At 47.0% G+C, this 22,800-nt stretch overlaps 1 protein-coding gene across 3 annotated transcripts in view; it reads left to right on the top strand.

Moving 5' to 3' along the window:
- Positions 1-22,800, top strand: part of LOC147427482 (immunoglobulin) — an 86,689-nt gene that overhangs the window by 19,322 nt on the left and 44,567 nt on the right. For all 3 annotated transcript variants that reach the window (XM_086497710.1, XM_086497711.1, XM_086497712.1), the window contains exon 2: positions 16,883-16,960. In XM_086497710.1, coding sequence (XP_086353836.1) covers positions 16,883-16,960 — 78 coding nt within the window. The remainder of the gene's footprint in view (positions 1-16,882; positions 16,961-22,800) is intronic.

The raw sequence follows: 22,800 nt of genomic DNA, 5'->3' as shown, positions 1-22,800 counted from the left end.
CATTGACCTTTCTTTATCTAGCACAGATAAATTTGATTCATCACAATCTGACACTTCACGTGCAAAAACCAAGTACGCAGAAAGATGCTTTTTCATTACAGAAGTAATAGCAGAAGCTGATACAGTAGGAATAGACTCCCCTTTAAGCTTTACATCCAGAATGTGAGTCTTTCCCCTGCTCTGTACAGTGATCTTTTTGTTGTAGGCATCCATGATTCCCTGTACACGAAACAACCAAGGAATACCTAACAACACATCACATCCGTCCAGTGGCATGATGTAAAATTCTTCAGCATCTACATAGGACTGGATATGTAGACGCAACTTTCCAATGATGGGTGTCACAGCCTCTGTATGGCCAAGACATGCCAAACCTGCCTCTGCTGTATACCCCATCTCTTCAGGTCTGATTCCCAACTTTGAAGCCAATTCTGGGGAAATAAAGTTGGCTTTGGCACCTGGATCAAAGAAGATAAGCACTGTTTGATCCCTAACCTTTCCCCATGCTCTGCAAAGCTCACTTGCATCTGAATTTGGCTTGTCGCCCACCATATCTGGCACTAGACCAGCCATGGGCTTCTTTCCTTTCTTGTCTTCCTTGTCTTCAGAATCAGCTGGCCTTTTCTTTGTAGGACAATTGTAAGCAATGTGGCCAGGCTGCTCACATATAAAGCATTTGTTCTCTGTCCTCAGGACCTTCTTTTGCTCTTCTGACTTGCGAGGAAAACGTCTTTTCCATTTCTTTGCTGGTTTTTTTTCTGATTCAGCCGTAGCTTTGTCTTTCCCTGCATTGGCCGACTCCTGAGTCCCTTTAGGAGCCTCATTGGGAACGTGCTTCTTGGCTGAATTTTTCTTGCCTGATCCTGCCTTGACGCCAGTGTTAAATTCACAATCTTCTCCCTTGAGCAAACCATTGCCAGTGTTTGCTACCTCGATGAGCTGCGTCAAAGTAGTGACTTTTGTCTTCGTGCAGTATTTTCTCAATCCTTTGGGTAGGCCACAACAGTATTTTTCAATCTGTTCTGTCAATGGCACAAACCTATAGGAAGTTACTGGAAGTAGAGCTTTCCAAAACTTCCGATTGTAATCATCCAGATTTCTGCAAGTGGCAGCATTAAGCTGGTGCCATTCTGTCATGACATCTGCTTCGAAATCATCAGATAACCATGCTGCTGCAAAAATCTGCTTGAAGTAAATCCATGTGGACGGAGCTTGCCCTTGAAGCAATAAAGTTGTCCACCATTGTCCCGCATTCCCTGTCAAGAAAGTGGCTGCCTTGCGGACCTTTGAAGCCTCTGTAAAGTTTCCCCCTGCATAGGCCTTGTCAAACTGCTGGAGGAATGAAAGAGCCTTCTTCCTGTCATCAAACCCTGTAAAGGTCGTGAATGACACTCCTTTGCCACCTTCTTTGTACGGAGTTGGCCTCTCCAGCGGCGTTAAATTGTCATATGGAAGTGACTGAAACATGGGAACACTATTAGGGTTCATCTGTGTTCCTTGGCCGCTATTAACTTGACTTGGAAACGCCATATGTGGCTGCTGATTTGTAATTCCAGCCATACCAAAATTTGCTTGTGGCATCCCAAATTGTCCCCGAGTGCTTTGAAACCCTGGTTGCATACCCATGACACTGTACATGGGGTTAGGCATCATCGTTTGAGCACCCGCAAACACTGTTCCTGGCGTATAAAACTGATTTCCAGGTGCATGACCAGCCATGCTCTGAAATACCGATCCACCTCCAAAATAGCCAGGGTGTACTGAAGGTGGTGGGAAGACTTGTTGCATAGCCTGTAAGTTGCTTCCCTGCCCATTAGAACCAGCTATAGGCGGTTGAAAGGTGGCGGGCTGAATTGGTACAGCTTGAAAAACTGGCATCTCAGCCACCTGTTCTTGCACCTTAGGCATAAATTGTGGAGACTGCATATTCTCCGTCAAGTGTACAGGTGTTTCCATTGACTGTGCGGTATGAATCACCTGTGCTCGAGCCTTAACAGGCTTTTGAATATGATCCAGTGACCCAACTTGCTGAGACGGAACAGGAGGTTGCAGAAAAGCTAAAAACCTCGGATTCTGCATTACTTGTGTGAACATAGCCACAGCAGTAACCAACTGGGTCCTGAATATATCATCATCAGTCTGTGGTGGTCTTGAGGACTCACCCACTTCATGTGTCTGTTGACCTTGTGAAGAGGAAACCTCTTCAGTCACATCATCTGGTCTGTCAGCCATAATTACAATTCCCTGTGTCTGGTCTATGATCCCCTGTGTCTTCAAGCCCAAAACTGACCAAGGCTCACTTCTATGGGAAAAAGTGATTTAATCCCGTCGATGGAACCATGAAACCGGCCTGTTCAATCCAAAAAGGGCGGTAGACTTTACTTTAAACCTTGATTTAGCTTTCACCCATTATTAGTCGTCTATTTTACCTGTACTTTCAAGACACAACAAAGGGGAGAGGGATACAGGCTGCTAGATTGCACCTGTATGAGTAGACGGACACCAGATTGGCCCCTAACTTAGGCGCCCCTTTCGGTATTTCTTTATTATTCAAAAGAGGGAATAAACGCTGTGGTTCCTACAAGCTGCCCCGCACAAACTCGGCTGAATTTCCACTGTTCCAGCCCGATTTCGGCAGCATAACTGTACTAGAACCCTTCACGGTCAGTATTCCCACGCATTGACCGACTGTTCCGACGCATACGGGCACTTTGCAAAACCTGGCGAGAATCTGCAGCACGCTGAATTCTCTGTTTTCAGCCCTGAAAATGCGCCAGATCACCTGTACAGCGGTCCCCTTGCGTCCCCGAACCTCCTGGGGGTATTAGGGTCCGTTTAGGGCCAAAACCCTAAACCTGCAAAAATACACAGCAGGCTGTAATTCACTGTTTCGGGCTCCGTTCCGTGTGCCGGTCGCATCCCTAGCAAGTCCTCGAGCTCCCGCACCTGTAGGGCTACTTGCCCTTTGAATCGGACGAGATTTCTGGCGTGAAACCTCTCCGAATTCACCTGTACCTGCGGGGGGATTAGCCGCTAGCTAATCCAGTACCTGTGCAAGAGGCTCTTGCCTCGGCAATCGCGCATGAACCCACACAACTGTACATTGGTCAAATGAAGAGCCCACTAGAGGGGCATAACATACTGCCAAAGGGGAGAGAGAGGGCAGTGCGTAGCGTGCAGGGCATCACTCCTGGCACCGCACTGTACATAGGAGGGAAAGCAAGCACTCCATAGCTCTTAACCTGTGACAGAGACTTGCAAAATGAGCCTCCCAACTATAAATCACGTTTTTGCCTTCTCTATAAGTAGTAAACTGGCCTCAAAGTGCCAAGTGTCACTCATTTGTGCATTTTCCCGCTTTAGACCCTCGGGTCTAAAAATATCTCACCTGCAGCCTCTGTTGACTTGGCCACAGAGTAACAAAATGATCCCCATGTCAAACTGCACGTAATGACGCGAAGACATTTTCAGGTCCCAAAATAGCAGTTCCCTAAATTTTAGGAGATGCTGCCATTGTATCTTTCTAGGTCATCCGACCCTCTTTGTACACTGCGGCCACATCCAGAACTGAAATGTAGCCTCTGTAGCAAAGGATTCCACTTTGGCTAGTCAATGACCCCACTTGGCTAACCATAGTCCTTGTCCAACCTTAGTGCTCTCTTGCCCTCAGGCCCGGACTCCCTCTGGACAGTTCCACACTAGCTATGCAATGCAGGGCAGTTAGATTTCCCGAGGGGTGTTTCCAAAAAGTGAAAGTAAATAGATAATAAGAAAGAAATCAACAAAAAGGATAGATAGTAGTCACACACTGGTGACAACCCCTCCTCCGCTGGAGCCCCAGGCTCGGAGGGTGGCGCTGGGTCTGCGCTTCGCGTCGCTGGCTGTGGCTGCGGCCCAGCCTTGGCAGGCTGGGGCTGAGGTTGCGGTGCGGGTCGTGGTCTCCTCCGTGGACAGGCCTTCGCTAGGTGGCCCATCTGTCTGCAAATGAAACACTGGTTCGGGAGACCCGAGTACTCCACACTCTGTCTAAACCAACCCCCACTCACCCGAGGCAGAAGGATGACCTTCGGGAGCGTGTGGGTATCTCTGACCAAAACTCGAACTGAAGGGATGTCAGCCGCCTTGGCAGCTACTGATGCTGCCGTACGAGGTGTCTCCAGGACAGTTCCGATGGCGGAGCCAATCCTGGAGAGAAGTGGAAGGTACTCCCTCCGTAAACCCGGAAAGCAGACTGATATGGGGATGTCCGCCTCCTCTACTAGCACATCCGAAGACGGGTCAAAACCATGTCGCCACTGTCGAAAGTGGGCGCGTGCTGCTCGGATGGCCAATGGACTCATAGCTATGACCTTGGAGGCCATCTCGGAACTCTCGAACTCAATCTGGTAGTACCCCCGTCCGAGAATCTGGATATCCAAGATCTTGCCCACCTCTGCGAGGAGGCGGGCCTGGAGAAGATCTCGCAGCTCTCCTCTGCTGGGACGAGTGCCGAGAACCTTGCAGATGACAGAAGTCGCCTGCAAGCGTTCTACCTCTGTGGCAAGGCTCGCTTGCTCTGCCGGCGTAAGAGCAAGTCGAATGGTGGGCTCAGCGGGGTCGGGCGAGGGGGCTTCAGGCGAGTCCCTCTGAGGTGGAGCTGGAGCCTCCATCTGTGTCTACTGCTGAGTCGAGAAGCGGGCGATGAAGAAAATCTGCGAACGAGTACGCCAAGCACTTGTCCGAAGAGAAAGCGTTGCCGAGCCAGGTGCAGAAGACCTTCGGGAGCAAAGAGGACGGGGGAGGAGGGGTGGGGATGGCAACGCGAGAGGAGGGTTGCGGGCAGCCTGTGGGGCAGCGCGAAAACCGGGGGGGGGGGGGGGGGGGGCAGCGGGCGGGCAGCAGCGCGCAGGGGCAGCGGGTGGGTGGGGGGGGGGGGGGGGGGGGGGGAGAGGTTAGCGCGCAGGGGCAGCGAGTGGGGGGGGGGGGGGGGGGGGGAGAGGGCAGCGATGGCGCAGCAAGGGGGGGGGCGAGCAGCAGTAGCGAGCGTCAGATTTTTAACGGCGCCAAATGTTAGGCCCTTAGCCTTGAAAAGCAGTTTACATGAAAAGCTTGAAACTCAAAAGCATCTGGTCCAAAAGCGCTGCACCCAAAAAGCAGCCAGCGCGTTTTGCGGAAATCCATACAGCTCTACTACGTCAGTAGCCATCGTAAAATGCAGAATTCCGTACAATCTGCCACGTCAACAGTCTAACGTAAAATCCGGATAGCAACTGCCACGTCATCCGCTTGCAAATTAGGCTGCGTGTGTGTGTGTGCGCTGTCCAGCTTTATTTTAATGCCTTTATGTCACTTGGGCCCCATCGAACGGGGTCCCATAAGTTGGCGGGAACTCCTCTTTAAAAATAGGCCACTCGGCAAGACTTTGTAAGTCAATAAAACTTCTCTTGCTGCTTTTGCTTCTTCACTTAGGGTTTAGGCCCCCTGGCCGGGATCTGCAAGTGGGCTCCGTTCTTCAGGGCTTGACAGGTCAGCAGTATGTGACATCCCTCCTTCTTGAAAGAAAGTAATCGTCCGCGATTACAACACATCTGCAAAACAACTCAAGTTAGCTCAAAAATTTCCGAGGGTTATTCCGAGGGACAATCAGAGGAACAATCAGTTTCTCAATCCAAATCGGAGCTCTTGATTTCCTGGGTCGTCGACTTCCCAAAAGAATCTCATCCAATAAGGAGTCTCATTCCAGATCGGAACTCTTGATATCGTGGGTCGTTGACTTCCCAGAAGTATCTCATCCAATAAGGAATATTCAGTGGTTGGCACATCACAATGCAACACAAATGCTCACATATGCATGTTACAAGACACAACGAACAGCACCGCTGAGCACTTCCCCGAAACAAACGGTCTACGGTATGAAGCTACTCAACGACTACCTTGTCACTCCCCCTGCAAATAACCTAAAAAGATTTAGGCCATGAATTCAGAGGATTGGTACAACCAAACGTTCCCTAGACCGTAGCCTGCATCGCTTGGAGATTCAAGCATACAATCGAACGCTCCCTAGACATCTTGTCTGCGTCATTCGGAGGTTTTCCAGCATACAATGAAATGCTCCCCAGACATCCTGTCTGCGTCAATCCGAGGTTTTCAAGCATACAACGAAATGCTTCCGAGACATCCCGTATGCGTTGTTCTGAGGTTCAAACAATACCAGAAAAGCATTTCTCAGTACTCCACCCGGGAGTAAAATCACCAATCATTGAAACTAGTATTAAAACATTTCAAATCGGCACCAAGATAGGTTCAAAACAGATACCATCCATTTCAAACAAATTCCAAACAGGATCACCAAACAAGTTCTTAAACAGATTTTGAAACAAAATTCAAACTTAAAAAGCAATCTCAACATCAGTCGAGCTCAAAAAGTCGATTGACTTTCCATCCTCAAACCTGCACCAAAAATTCAGGTTAGATTCCTTCCATAATGTCGTAGCCGACCACAGCATGGTCCATCAGCTCTCGGACAAACAGTCTTCCTCTAGCGGTGATGGTCCCAAGTGATAGCAATTACACTGGACCTCCAAGGTCATCAGCTCGTGAAGAGACATCTACTGAGAGATGTCGAGAAATTTCAAGTTATAATCTGCTAGGGTTTGCATGGCAAGCATCTCAGGATACCGCCAGAAGTTGCACTCCGAAGGAAGATGACATAAACCATATAACTTCGTGCAAAAAAAATTTCTTGAAAGCTTGCCAAGTCCTTGGAGTGTGTGGCTTGGTAGCTATAGATATCCATCACTTCATCTGAGAAAATCAACAACTCGAAACAAATCTTGATCCTTCTCTTGCAAGTGATCTTTAAGATAGAGCGATGAAGACGGAAGCGCGCCCGATGTGCGATGAAGTAAGGGTAGTAGTGGCTAATAAGTCTGGCGTCGGGGCACGAAGATTCCTTAATAAAATTTCCAGTAAACTTTGGAAGCACCACCTTGCTCTGTCTACTCTTTGGTGGGACCGTTATGCTTTCAAAAAAGCACACGCCTGAAGCTCTGATACCATTGTCACAAGGCGGGCGCACGAAGATCTTTTAATAAAATTTCCAGCAAACTTTGGAAGTGCCACCTTGCTTTGTCTGCTCTTTGGTGGGACCGGTATGCTTTCAAAAAAGCACACGCCTGAAGCTTTGATACCACAGCCACAAGGCGGGCGCACGAAGATTCTTTAATAAAATTTCTAGTAAACTTTGGAAGCGCCACCTTGCTCTGTCTGCTCTTTGGTGGGACCCGTATGCTTTCAGAAAAGCACACGCCTGAAGCTCTGATACCATTGTCACAAGGCGGGCGCACGAAGATTCCTTAATAAAATTTCGAGTAAATTTTGGAAGCGCCACCTTGCTCTGTCTGCTCTTTGGTGGGACTGGTATGCTTTTAGAAAAGCACATGCTTTGATACCACTGTCACAAGGTGGGTGCACGAAGATTTCTTAATAAAATTTCTAGTAAACTTTGGAAGCGCCACCTTGCTCTGTCCGCTCTTTGGTGGGATTGGTATGCTTTCAAAAAAGCACACGCCTGAAGCTCTGATACCACTGTCACAAGGCGGGCGCACGAAGTCACGTGCATATCTAACCCTATGTGCATGTGGACAAGCTACTTCATGTCTAGGGTTTAGGTCAGCTTACGAAGTGTTCTGGCACCTTTGTGAGTCTGTTCGCAGGCTGTGCATGTCCAGGCACCTAGAGTAGTTGCATATCCTGTGGTTGCACACAACATGATTATCAACATGACAATCAGTAGCCATCATGAGCAATTTACGGTGCATAGGACCCATTTTCCCTATTTTTACCATTTTTCACTTATTATTAATAAGTGACTTTGTTGGGAAACTGGGTAGGGCAAATTTGCTAAGTTAATATAAAAGAAACCTGGCAGTCACCTAGAGAAGCAGAAGAAACCAAGAGAGCATAGGTACAACCTATAGCAAGCAAGCCCTTTATAGTTCCTCCTCAGCAAGACATCAGCAAACCAGCGTTTACATCAGCAAAACCAGCATTTTACATCAGCAAAGCCAGTGCTTTTCAGCAGCCAATCACAGCGTTTTCAGCCCTACTGAAACCAGCGTTTTTTAAGCAGATTGAACCAGTGTTTTCAGCAGGAGGAATCCAGCGTTTTCAGCCAGACATATCAGTGTTTTCAGTCCCTGAAGTTAGCGTTTTCAGCCAGCCGTCGTCAGCGTCGTCGCCGTCGTCTCCTTTGACTTAGGTCATCATTGCATCATGAACTTGCATTAGCACCTCTATACCAGATTTGTGCAATCAATAGCATAGACTTCTCTCGCCATCGAGAGTGGGGCCCTTGGAGGAGGGTTTAACAACATTCTGGTGTCGTATTCTCTTCTCTCTCTCTCTCTCTCTCTCTCTCTCTCAGTCTCAGCACCTTCATTCACAATGTCATTCACTTTGTTTGTGATCATTTGCACCCTCTCACTAAAGGAACGAAAGGCTCTCCCTTCCGTAAGTCAAAGAAACCCTTGAGCACAGTTCAGAGCACTCATCTTGAGCAAAGCTCAACATTCACTTCCGCTGAGTCTTACATTGGTATGAGAGCTTTGGCAGTGTTCTGTATCACTCAAAGAAAAAACCACAAGATTTTTTTTTTTTTTTTTTTCTTGTTGCTGTCGCACGTAACCCAAATCCTCTTGGGCGTGTCGTTTCCTAGTTGTGTTTTTGAAGAGCGATAGGAAACCCAAGAAAGAAGGGCTTGTCCGGTCTCCCCTTGTTCCTTTTTTCACTCATTGAGAGCGGACCGTGCACTTATCGGCTGGCCAATCGACGTGAGGTGGGAAAAAGCAACCTTGGTGTGAGCGCAAGGCCGCCAAGGGGTGCGCCCCGCAGGGAAGAGTAGAGCTCGGATAAGAGAAGATCCTTCTCTAACACAGATTGCAAGCTAAAGAAAAACCTCAAGAACCCAAGTTTCTCGTGAACTTAAGTACCAAGAACTCAGTGTATGGTCATCACCCGAAGCGGAATGGATACTTCTCGTGAAGGTGATGAGCATGGAGGTGGCGAAGAAGAATTTTCCCCACCAGGAGGTTTTTCCGACCCTCCCCTTCCCCATCTACGCCACGGTTTACACCAAATCCTATGGAGGCTTTGGTCAAGACGATGATGGACATGATGTTACAACAAGAAGCGCAACATGCAGCCTTGGATCGCGAGCGTGAGCAAGTGCGCATGCGGCTAAGGAAAGAAAAGCAATCTTGGATCGCGAGCGCGAAGAAAGAAAGGGATTGCGAGCGGAAAGAAAGACGGTTAGCCTTGAAGCGTGAGCGATTGCTTGCGCTTGGCGGCCGAAGACAAAAGAGCGGCCTTGGAGTTAGAGTGTGAGGCACAGAGAGACCAACGCATGCAAGAGTTGGTCCTGCAGGTACTCACCTTGATGTCCGAACCGGTCAAAGAGGTTGGTAGTTCATCAAGTAGCACGAGCACAGATTCGGACTCCAGAGTCCAACAACCCCGTCACTGAGAAGTTGATGTTCAGTAAGTATGATGGTAAGATGGATGCTACTATTATTCATTCTTGGTTATGCTTTCTTTGCGATAACTAAGAAGGAAGGAAATAGCAATGTTTTGACGACAGCTATGTACCTTGCCGGTGATGCCATTAATTGGTACCACGCATAGCAAGAGGCACAATTGACTGCGCACCTAGAGGAAGCCGAGGAAGGCGCGCCTCTTTCTTTCAATTGGGCCGACCTCCAAGACAAGCTCAAGGCGCGGTTTATGCCACCCCAGTACCTCGCACGGTTGAAGGACGATTGACGCAGCCTCAAGTAAAGTTGTATGCCAATCATGTCTTTCTCTAATCGTGTTTTGCAGCTCGGCACCCAATTACGCAAATCGGATGATGAGCGCAAGGAGGCATTCCTTTTTGGATTGGACGAGTATATTAAGTATGATGTCGAGGTACTCGATCCAATCGATCTCAACAAGTTGGTAGCGATTGCTCTCGCACAGGAGATGAATCACAATAAGGGGAAGCCTAAGGAGACCAAGTCTTCTCAAAGTACCTCTCAGACTCCTCAGAACCCTCAGAACGGTAAGAATGGTAACTCTTCTAGCCAATCTTCCTCTGATTCTTCGGAAAAGAACTCACAAAATGAATCTAAGGGTAAAGCTAAAACACTTGCTAAACCTAAGCTAACCCCGGATGAAAAAGCCGCAAAAGGAATTATAGGAGGATACATAATGGTAGAAGACAAGTCATTTATGCTAAGGAAGGTCGTTGTTATCAATGTCACGTCAAGGGTCACATTAAAGCGGCTTGTCTTAAGACAACCCCACCTAAAGAACCTAAGGAACCTGCAGCTACCACAAGCTCTCTAATGAACCAATCTGAATCTTTATATGTTTCTGACACACACATCGATGAGTCTCTCTTGAAGTGTTATGGTCATGTGAAGGGTCAGCGTTTTGTCATATTGTTTGATTCAGACAGTATGCATGATGTGATTAGTGCCTCTTGTAGAGAGAGCCCACCTAGAGGTTAGTCAGTCATCTCCTCTTGAGGTGTCGGGCTTCGCTCTCGGTATGGACTCTCATCACGCAAGAGTGCCTTGATGTGTTGTTTACAGTTCAACAAGCTGTCTACTGTGGGAAATTTGTTGTCTCTCCTCTCTCAGGATGTGATGCTTTTGGGCATCAGATGGTTTCGTGACCATAACCCTCTCATTTTGGGCGGACAATACTCTCATTTTAAATGCCAAAAGTGACTTTCCCATGATCATTCGTGGTGAGGAGGGTCTGCATTCTTTGCCTCTCATTTCTCACGTGCAGGCGAAATGTGAATTATGACGAGGAGCACAAGCCGCATTCATCTATGCCTCTCCAGTTACCCAGAGTATTCAGGCTCCAGACAGGTATTCTGCTTTGTTTACCAAGTTTAAGCATCTCTTTTTGCACGATGATCTTCCATGCCATCTCCCACCCGAGCAGCTGGAGGACTATTGCGTCGAGCTTACGGAGGGGGCACAGCCGGTCAGTAAGGCTCCCTACCGTTTGAACAAGACACATGAAGAAGAGTTAGAGCGGCAACTCACGGAGTTGGTGGCCAGAGGATTCATTTGTTCTAGTATAAGTCCTATTGCCGCTCCTATTTTGTTTGTCCGCAAGGAGGATGGTTCGTCTCGTTTGTGTGTTGATTACAGGGCATTGAACAAGATGACCGTCAAGAACAAGTTTCCGATGCTTCGCATTGAGTATATCCTCGATAGGCCCAATGGGGCAAAGATATTAAGTAAGGTCGATCTCAAAAGTGGATACCATCAGGTAAGGGTATTCAAAGGCGACATCTACAAGACCACTTTTCGCACAGAGAGAGGGCAATAGGAGTATGTAGTTATGCCTTTTGGATTGACAGGTGCCGTGGGTACATTTAACCGTCTCATGGTAGGCCATTTTGGTGATATGGTTGGTGTATGTGTGTTCAGTTTTCTAGATGATATTCTCATTTTTTCTGCATCGTGGGAACAACATGAAAAGGATGTAGAAAGGGTATTAACCCGTTTGGATGAGTGTCAGCGGTACATTGCAGCTAAGAAATCTGAGTTTTTTCTCACTGAAGTCACTTATCTGGGTTATATCATTTTTGCAGAAGGCGTCAAGCTAAATCCCGCGAAGGTGGAAGAGGTACGTGATTGGGATTTGCCCAAAACTGCTTATGATGCGTGTTCTTTTCTTGGTTTATGTCAAGCATATAGTCGCACATAGAGAATTTTGCCCGCATTGTCGCACCCATGATGTTTTTAAAGGGGTAAAGACTCGCCGACAGCGCGTGGATTTATCCGAAGCAGCCGTTGAGGCTTTCGCAGCTCTCAAGGTTGCAGTGACAGAAGCGCCGTGTCGTATCCTTGCCTCTTGGGATGACCCTTTTGAGTTATGGACGAATGCGAGCAATGTCGCCATAGGCGCAGTGCTTCAGTAGCATGGTCGTCCGGTTGCTTTCCTTAGTCGAAAGCTGAATAGTGCAGAAAAGAACTATTCAGTTTATGATAAAGAACTGTTGTCTGTCATTCACTCTCTTAAGCATTGGAAGCATTTTTTGTATGGTAGAGAGTTCACAGTTCGCAGAGATCACCAAGCTCTCAAGTGGCTCCAGTCTATGCCTAGTGCACATTGGAGTGATCGCCAAGCACGGTGGTCACAATTTTTTGAGCAATTTGGAGGTTTGATTGAGTATGTGCCTGGAAAAGCTAACCCTGTTGCAGATACGTTAAGTCGCAAAGGACAGATCTTGGCTCTCGAGTCAAGATCCACAGTTTCTCTTCAGGATGTGTCTTTCGACAGCATGAAGAATCAGTACGTAGATTTCGAGTTTGGTAAGCAATGGTTGCAGGCTCTTGCTTCCCAAGGGCCTAGCAACTATCTCATTCGTGATGGTTTCGTCACCGTCTATATGTGGTGCCCTCTCTCAGGACAACCATATTGCATGTCAGGACAACCATAATGCACGATGCACATGACTCTCTCACATGTGGGCACATGGGAATGAACACCACTCTGGAAAAAATAGAAAGAATCTTTTATTGGCCTAAAATGCAGAAGAATGTGTTTCGTCATGTCACACAGTGCACTATTTGTCAAAAGGTAAAAGCTCCTCGGGGTAAGCAGCAAGGCCTCTTGCTTCCGTTGCCTATTCCCGATGGACCTTTTCAGGATATTTCCATGGATTTTGTGACTAACCTTCCACCTAGTTTGCATTCCAGGAACACTCAATGTTTGACAATTGTGGATCGTTTTAGCAAGTTTTGCATGTTGATTCCTTGTAAGGCCACAGTCAGAGCACAAGATGTAGCACGGTTGTTCATAAAGCATTGGTAGCGGTCTTGGAATCAGAACGTGAGGCGCAGAGAGACCAACGCATGCAAGAGTTGTTCCTACAGGTACTCACCTCGAAGTCCGAGCCACTCAAAGAATTATCAGGTAGTACAGATCGAGAAGCGGATTCCAACAACCCCGTCACTGAGAAGTTGACATGCAATAAGTATGACGGTAAGATGGATGCTAATGTTATTCATTCTTGGTTGCATCAATTTAATGCTTATTTTGCGACAACTAAGAAGACAGGAAATAACAAAGTTTTGACGGCAGCCATGTATCTTGCCGCTGATGCCATTAATTGGTATCAAGCGTGGCAAGAGGAGCAGTTGGCCGTGCACCTAGAGGAAGCCAAGGAAGGCGTGTCTTTTTCTTTCAATTGGGCCAACTTCCAAGACAAGCTCAAGGTGCAGTTCTTGCCACCTCAGTACCTAGGGCGATCAAAGGAAGATTGGCACAATCTCAAGCAAAATGGTACCCCAGTCATGTCCTTTCCTTTTCTAACCGTGTTTTGCAGCTTGGCACCCAATTACGCAAATCTTATGCGAAGCTCAAAGAGGCTTTTATTTTCGGGTTGGACGACTATATCAGGTTTGATGTCGAAGTCTTCGACCCCGTCGATCTCAACAAGGCGGTAGCGATTGCTCTCGCGCAGGAGATGAAGCACAACAAGAGAAAGCCTAAGTAGAACAAGTCTTCTCACAATACCTCTTAGACTCCTTAGAACGGTAAGAATGGTAACTCTTCTAGTCTATCTTCCTTTAGTCTTTCGGAAAAGAACACTCAAAATGAATCTAAGAGTAAAGCTAACACACCTGCTAAACCAAAGCTCACCCCATATGGAAAAGCCGCACAAGAAATTTTAGGAGGATACATAACGGAAGATGTGGCTTTAGGAATTTTCCTCCTCAGAGATTCTTGAAGAAGGTAGATGCACAACCATAGCCGAACTTGGACCATGAAGCCACAATAGATCCCTTTGTGTCGCTTTCGGCGCGGCCCAAAGAAGGAAGCATTGCAGATCTTTATGAAGTTCAAGTATCGCACGACCCACACATCAGAGTGGGCCGACGAAGAGTCCTTCCCAAGATTCCAGACATTGTTGGCGATCTCCCTCAACGCCATACAGTTTGGTACCTGTACCTCACTTTGCAAAGGAGGGGATGTCACGTGCACATCTAACCCTATGTGCATGTGGACAAGCTACTTCAGGTCTAAGGTTCAGGTCAGCTTAGGAAATGTTCTGGCACCTTTGTGAGCCTGTGCGCAGGCCGTGCATGTCCAGGCACTTAGAGTAGTTGCATATCCTTTGGTTGCACACAACATGATCGTCAACATTACAGTAAGTAACCATCATGAGCATTTTATAGTGCACAGAACCCATTTTCCCTATTTTATCCATTTTCCACTTATTATTAATAAGTGACTTTGTTGGGAAACTAGGTAGGGCAAATTTTCTAAGTTAATATAAAAGAAACGTGGTAGTCACTCAGTAGAAGCAGAAGAAACCAAGAGAGCATAGGTAGACTCTGCAGCAGGCCCTCTAGTGTTTCTCCTCAGCAAGACCCTCAGCAAGACCAGCGTTTCCATAAGCATCTTCAGCCCTAGCGTCAGGGATTTCAGCATTCAGCGCCAGTGCATCTGTTGTCTACTCCAACGTTTTCAGCCAGCCTGCATCAGCGTTTTTCAGCTAGCAAGTCCAGCGTTTTTCAGCCAGCAAATCTATCGTTTTTCAGCCCTGCAGTCCAGCGTTTTGCCCCGCAACGATAGTGTTTTCAGCCCAGATTCAGCAGCGTTTTCAGCCTCTGAAGACAACGTTTTCAGCCATCAGCCGTCAGCATCTTCGTCGCCTTCGCCGTTGCCGTTGTCATCGTCTTAGACCATCATTGCATCATAGTATCAAGAACTTTGCATCAACACCATTGTACCAGATTTGTGCAATCAATAGCATAGACCTCTCTCGCCGTAGAGAGAGGGTCCCTTGGAGGAGGGTTTGAGACCTTCAGGTGTCGTATTCTTCTCTCTCTCTCTCTCTCTCTCTCTCTCTCTCTCTCTCAGCACCTTCATTCACAGAGTCATTCACTTTGTTTGTGATCATTGCACTCTCTCACTAAAGGAACGGAAGGCTCTCCCTTCCGGAAGTAAAAGGAACCTTTGAGCATAGTTCGGAGCATTAATCTTGAGCAAAGTTCAACATTCACTTCCGCTGCACCTTACACAGATGCACTAGCCCCAAAGACTGGCATCCCTTTTGGTATTTCTTTCTTTCAACAAAGTATAATGGATGAGGGTCCTCTGTCGGTAGTGCTCCCAAGCTAATGTCGAAGGTGAGGCTCTTGCTTTGCTTATAAACTATTCATGAGGGCCCCTAAACTGGGCGCCGTGCCTTAGTTAGCTTTTCGTTGGCCAAAAGTCGGAGCCTTGACAAGCTGTGCCAACTTGCCTGCATAGCGTCTGTACGGATTGCCACATGGAAGCCTGTAAAACGTGGTGCGATTTGTGGAGCCACATCAACAACCTTGTTTACATGTGCCTCTTGTATGGCCTTCACTTTGAATAGGCTTGGACACCCAAGCAAGAAATCAATAGCAAGATATGAACATAAATTGCAACAACTGAACTTGAAGAGAGAGAGAGAGAGAGAGAGAGAGAGAGAGAGAGAGAGAGAGAGAGAGAGAGAGAGAGAGAGAGAGAGAGAGTCCGCTTGTAGATACATTGGCTCCAAATTTTGACGCCCCTATCGGTATTTCTTTCTTTATTGATGGTTCACAAAGTACAATGACCGACACTTTGGTTTATCTGGCGTGCCTGTTGCTTTCGCATCTTCGAGTCTCGCCCTGTCCCACCGGTAGAGACTGTTCGTGACATTTGGTTGGAGCTGGTCCATACACTTAGGGGTCAATTTGAGAGACTCCAGAGCAGCTCCGACCGCATGCGGGAGCGTGGAGAGGCTTTTTTGCTACTTTGGCACCTAGGGCCTTTCTTCACCATGGTTCAGGGCGTGCCTAGATGGCACTACCGGCCACCAGTGTGCCTCTTTCCTCTTCCCATCTCGTGATCTAGCCCTCACTGTACATACTTTGTTTCCTCATTGGGAGTCTCCCCATGTTTCCGTTGTAGCCCTCTCTTGCAAAGGTTGTTTTGTAGCCTTTGGGCAGTTTATTAACTAATCGAAGGATCTTTTTTTGCAAAAATAAAAAAGGTACAATGGCCGAGGGTCCTCTCTTGGCAGTGCTCCCAAGCTAATTTGCTAGAGGTGAGGCCCTTGATTTGCTTATAAACTTTACATGGGCACCCCAGCTAGCTTTTCACTGGCCAAAACGAGGAGTCTCTAGAGCTGCGCCAACTTGCCTGCATAGCATTCGTACGGAGTGCCACGTTGCAGCCTGTGAAACGTGGTGCGATTTGCAGAGCCACGTCAGCAGCCTTGTTTACGTGAGTCTTTTGTTCGGCCTTCACTTTTGACTTTACAGGGGCCCAATAGGCCATGCCACATCAGCTCACTTGTGACAAGTTGCACCGGATCTATGCTCTCAGAGCATGTTATTGTTGTACCCATGTTGGTCACTTGTATTTGCAGTTTGTTGTCAACATGGTGAGCCTCTCTCTCTCTCTCTCATTCTCAGACGTCCTGTCTCTTTCTACGTCAGTGATCTTTCTTCTCCACATTTGCCTTGTATATGTATGTGGCATTGCAGGTGTTCACTAGTATTAGAGGATCTTATTGAAGTCGAGTCAGATTGGAGTCGAGGTGTCCGTTGGATCCGAGGCCAGTCCATGTCTTCATTGCATTTCCGCCACCTATTCTGACAGTTTTAGCTTTTTTAAAATTTAAGTCGTTGTTTGACATTTATGAAGTAACTTCTGGAATGACAAGTATAGCTTTCTGCTCTTCATTGCATTGCTTGTTGTATGAGCTATAGATAAATAATTTCCCTTTTTCCCATGGGTGAAGTCACTGATATTAGTGTAATACAAAATGGAACTGTTCCATCTCATATTACTTGGTTGTCTATTTGTATCTGCTCAGGAGAGCGCATAATCTTGGAGTCATCGCCGACGTCAATAGTTTCAGATGTTCTATTTGAGCAAGGTGCAAGAAGAACATGTAAGGAATACAATGTTAAGAGCCTGTTTGTTACCATGTTTTAATCTTTTCCTTGCTAAGGCTGTTTTCTGATAAGACATGGAAAGGATTGTGGTTTAAACTGAACAAGTTTATGCAATTCAACGGAAGAGTACCCTGTGCACAAGAGCAACTCATGCTGTTGTGTTTCTCATGTACACTTTGAGTTCTTTAGGGGATTTCGATTTTATACATAACTCTTTTCCACAAAATCAATTAAACAGCATGGTACAGTACAATAACAGTGCTGCTTATTTCGACGTTGGTTGCAACCAAACGTTGGTTACAAATTAGTAAGAGGGCAATCAGGAAATAGATATGAATAACAGAGGAAATGTGATTAACGTCAGTTTCAATGTTGACACTTACGGCTATGGACATGCCACTGCTTATGTCTATGCAAAAGTCACTTTTGCGATATATGATTTATTTATTCCATATTTTAATGTTTAAAGGAGTTTTGTAAACGGCTTTGTTTTATAGATTTTCCTTCTTCAGTTAGTTAATCTATTGAATGAGCACGTTTGAAAGGTTTTGCCTGTTGGAGAAAGGGGGTAGTAACTTATTACACGACACCTTTATTCCTGCTAGGGCAGGGTTCTATAATGGGGCATAGCTCTTTCGGTGATGATTCTTCAGCCTCTTTGTATAAAGAGGGCTTGCGTGCAAGAGAAACACTTTGTTTCGTGTAATGTCTTTACACTTTCAATCTTTCAACTGAAACGAGAGTGGTATGAAAGGGTTGCAGTGGTGTCATATGAGAAGATTGCTGCTACTTCCTAGGGATGCTGCGTCAGCAGAGAGTGCATCTCCTCGATGCCCCTGTTTGGTGGTGTTTGTGTGCGCGTGCTCGCACCTAGAGGCATTGATTGTGTCTGGTGTCCCACCTATGCCGTCCCCTATTTGGCTTATCGCATGTTGTCAAGTTTTCAACATTGTATCAATTTGGTCAAGTATTGCCTCTTTTAGGCCAATACGTTGTAGATTCTCATTTTGGTCTTTAGCTTTATCAGGATTCTAGGATTTGCTCTCTTATCTTTTGTTTGTGGTGTTGTATTGGATTTGAGTTGGAGGAATTTAGCCTTTGTGCTGTCTTTTCCTTGTTGTGATTTCTTTACTTGTTCAAAGTGTTAGTGAAGTAAGCTTCTCCTATTTATTATGCCTAGGTTTTTTCTCAAAACATTTTTAGGTGAGCGCTCTTTTGTTTTGTTTTTTTTTTTTGAAATGAATCAATTAATTTTAATGGTGTAGTCTTACTTCTTATCCATTCACTTGTCTTTTGTAAGTGTTTTAGCCCTTCTTAAATTCGTAAAGTCAGGCTTTGCTGATCTTATAAAGGGATGTGTGCGTGTCTGTGTTTTGGGGCCTAGTGGCCTCGATTGTATAAAAAAAAAAGTTCCAAAATGCCGTTTTGTAATGGCCGACACGGTCAAGAAATGGCGTCGCGCTTCGGGCTGATTGAAAAGGTGATTCTTGTCACTATGTTGTGATGATGCACACATACGACACAAATGCCTTCAGAAACCAGAAGTTAGAGAGAGTTTAGGCATAGAAACATACATTTGAAAATTACCACACGCCTAACAAAAGGAAATGTGTTTTCATATCAAAAGAGGGATGCACATTTTAGCCTTTTTACTTAAAAAAAAGTTTCAATATGCCGTTTTGTAATGGCCGACATGGTCAAGAAATGGCGTTGCGTTTTGAGACAATTGAAACAACGATTCTTGTTACTATGCAGTGAATAATGAACCCCGAACCCCCCCTCCCGACAGGCACCACGTGCCAGCGGAAAAGAACAGACTGAACAACTTTAAGCACTGCAAATAACACTGAACTGAAAGAGATGCACGACACACGAGACGGGGAGTGGCGGAGTTCCACCCCGAGAGAGCACTGGCCCCAAACCTTGGCACCCTTTTTGGTATTCCTTTATATTGCTTGAACTCAGTAGAATGCCGGTACTTGCACTGTGCACCTTCTCCTTGAAGAGTGCTAGAGAATGAGCCCTTGGTTCATATTTTAAGGCCCTTGGCCTCCCAAAAACAGTTTACATGAAAAGCTATATAGTATAAACTCAAAAGCAACTGGTCCAAAAGCTGGCGTAAAAAGCTGCCAGCGTAAATTACAGAAATCAGTATAGGTGTCACGTAGCACTGTTAACGCGAATCGCGGGATTGTCCGTACAGCGTGCCGCATCAACATGCTAGTGCGTTTTGCAGCGGTTCCGTATAGCAGCCACGTCGTCAACTTTTTTCGCCTTTATTTTATGCTTTAGGTTCCGTGGGTCCCATCGGACGGGGTCCCATAAGTTGATGGGAACTCTTCTTTAAAAGTAGGCCACTCGTCAAGACTTTGCAAGTTGGTAAAACTTCTTCTCCTATTTCTTCATCTTCTGCTTCTACTTCTTCGGCTGCTTCTAGGGTTGGGGCCCTTCGGTTGGGATCTGCAGGTTGGCTCTGTTCTTTAGTGGCTTGACACATCAGCAGTTTGTGACATCCCCCCTTCTTGAAAGAAAGTAATCGTCAGCATATCTAAAAAACAACTCAAGTTAGCTAAAAAATTTCCGAGGGTCATTCCGAGGGACAATCAGTTTTCTCATTCCAGATTGGAGTTCTTGATATCTTGGGTCGTTGGCTTCCTGGAAAAATCACATCCAATAAGAAGTCTCATTCCAGATCGGAGGTCTTGATATTCGGCGTAGTAAAATTAGTTATCACACCCAAACCGCACTGATCTCTAACAAGTGTCTTGATGCACTAAAGTTACATACCGAAGCAATTTCATCCAATTAGGAATATTCAGTGGTTAGCACATCACAATGCAACACAAATGCTCCACATATGCATGTTACAAGACACAACGAACATCGCCGCTAAGCACTCCCTCGAGATAGACGGTTTGCGGTATGAAGCTACTCAACGACTACCTCCTCACTCCCCTCGCAAATAACTTAAAAAAGGTCCTGGCCATGAACTTAGAGGATTGATGCGATCAAACCCTCCCCAGACCGCAACTGCATCGCTTGGAGGTTCAAGCATACAACCAAACGCTCCCCAGACATCCCGTCTGCTTCGTTCGGAGGTTTTCCAGCATACAACGAAACGCTCCCCAGACACCCCGTTTGCGTCGTTCCGAGGTTTCAAGCATACAACGAAACGCTCCCCAAACATCCCATCTACGTCGTTCCGAGGTTCAGACAATACCAAAACAACATTTCTCACTACTCCACCCGGAAGTAAATCACCAAGTATTGAAACCAATATTAAAACCATAGTCAAACAGTTCAAATCGACACCAAGACAGGTTCAAAACAGATACCATCCATTTCAAACAAATTCCAAACAAGATCACCAAACAAGTTTTCAAACAGAACTCAGAAAACTGCTAAATCAAATTGAAAAAGCATTCTTGACATCAGTTGAGCTTGAAAGTCGATAGGGCTTCCGTCCTGAAACCTGCACCAAAATTAGGGTTATATTTCTTCCATAAGGTTGTAACCTATTGTAGCATGGTCCATAAGTCGAAACAGGCCTCGATAGACAATGTTCTCGTGGCAATGATGGTAGCCCCAAGATATACCAATCACACTGGATCTCCAAGGTTTTCGGCTCGAGAAGAGACACCTGCTGAGAGATGTCGAGAAATTTCAAGTTATAATTTGCTAGGGTTTTTGTGGCAAGCATTTCAAGATACCCCACTCTGCCAGAAGCTGCACTCTAAAGAAAGATGTTTGAAGGCCTATAAGTTCGGACAAATTTTTTTCTTGAAAGCTTGCCAAGTCCTTGGAGTGTGTGGCTTGGTGGCTATAGACATCCACCACTGCATGGCATTGCCTCTGAGAAAAACAGCGACTTGAAAAAAATAAATAAATCCTTGATCCTTCTCTTGCAAGTGACCTTTATGGCTTATGCCTTGTAAGATAGAGCGATGAAGACGGGAGTGCCCCCGATGCGCGATGAAGTAAGGGTGGGAGTGGCTAATAAGTCCGACGTCGGGCCACGAAGATTCCTTAATAAAATTTCCAGTATACTTTGGAAGCGCCACCTTGCTCTGTCTCCTCTTTGGTAGGACCGGTATGCTTTCAAAAAAGCACACGCCTAAAGCTCCGATACCACTGTCACGAGCACGGGCACCACATGCTATCACAAACTGCTGACTGTCAAGCGACTGAAGAACGGAGCCAACTTGCAAATCTTGGCCGAGGGGCCTAAACCCTAGAAGCAGCAGAAGAAGTTTTACCAATTTGCAAAGTCTTGCCGAGTGGCCTATTTTTTAAGAAGTTCCCACCAACTTATGGGACCCCTCCGATGGGGCGCAAGTGCTTACAGGATCTCACACACACACACACACACACACACACACACACACACACACACACACACACACACACACACACACACACACTATTATGTAACAGCTGATGACGTGGTAGACAGTACGGAATCCCGTAAGTTACGTTGACATACTGAAGTGGCACCTGTACGGATTTCGGCTGATTTTCAGCACCAGCTTTTGGGCCAAATGCTTTTGAGTTTGCAGCTTTTGATGTAACTGCTTTTCATAGGCCAAGGGCCTTTAAATATGTGCAGAGGACTCAATCTCTGGCACTCTTCCGCTGCCTTCTCGCAGAGGTGGACAAGATCTTGGACGTTCAGTTCCTTGGACGAGGCTACTATCAGATCGAGTTTGAGACCTCCGAGATGGCGTCCAAGGTCATCGCCATGAGCCCCTTGACCATCCGAGCAATTCGAGCCCACTTTCGACAGTGGAGACATGGTTTTGACCCAGCTTCAGATGTTCTGGTAGAGGAGGCAGATCTACTCATCTCCGCATGCTTTCCTGGTTTGAGGAGGGAGTACCTACCACTTTTGTCCAGGATAGGCTTAGCGATTGAGACTGTCCTGAAGACACCTCGCACGGCAGCCTCCGTAGCTGCCAAGGCGGCCGGCATTCCCTCGGTACGTGTTCTGGTTAGGGACACCTAGACTCTCTCAAAGGTCATCTTACTTCCTTGGGTGAGTGGGGGTTGGTTCCGACAGAGCGTGGAGTATTCGGGCCTCCCGAATCAGTGCTTCATTTGTCGACAGATGGGCCATTTCGCGAAGGCCTGTCCACGGAGGAGACCCCAACCTGCACCACAGGCCCAGCCCTAGCCCTCAAAGGCTGGCCAGCAGCAGCAGGCACAGCCACAGAGTACACAGGCAGAGCCACCCTTCGAGCTTGGGGCTCAAGCAGAGGAGGGTTGGCAACAGGTTCGTGGTCGACGTAGGCAGGGGCCATCGCGCCAGCCTAGCACTCAGAGTGGTCCTCAGGCTCCTGCCCAACAGCAGTGGCTTCCCATGGGGAACCGATTTGACCCTCTTCCGCAGGACGAGGTCCCTGCTCCAGCCTCCACCTCAGCCGCACCCTCGACAAACCCCCCCCCCTCCTCCCCCCTCGTTCCCCCTCGCTCCCGCTCCCCCCCCTCCCCCGTCTCCCTCTTTCCCTCCACCTTGCCCTCCATCCTCAACGGGTCCCCCCCTCCCCCCCCCTCCCCCCCTTCTGGCCCTGCTTCCTCACCTCCTCCTGCTCCAGTCTCACAGCCGCCCTACACATAGGGTTAGATGTGCACGTGACACCCCAAAAGCTGAAAATCAAAAGCCTTGCCAATAAAGCAAAAGCTCTCTGTCTCTCACAAGCTCTCTCTCTTTTTCTAGTAAATAAAGCAGAGCTTTTAGCTCTCTCTCTCTCTCTCTCTCTCTCTCTCTCTCTCTCTCTCTCTCTCTCTCTCTCTCTCTCTCACTCTCTCAGGTGCAGGCGCAGCAGAGGGGGAGCCTAGA

This window comes from Adiantum capillus-veneris, chromosome 23, assembly GCF_014529385.1.
Source record: "Adiantum capillus-veneris isolate H3 chromosome 23, ASM1452938v2, whole genome shotgun sequence".
In the NCBI taxonomy this organism is placed as follows: Eukaryota; Viridiplantae; Streptophyta; class Polypodiopsida; order Polypodiales; family Pteridaceae; genus Adiantum; species Adiantum capillus-veneris.
Note: the sequence above shows the minus strand (reverse complement) of the source record. Positions and strands in the feature narration are given on the sequence as shown.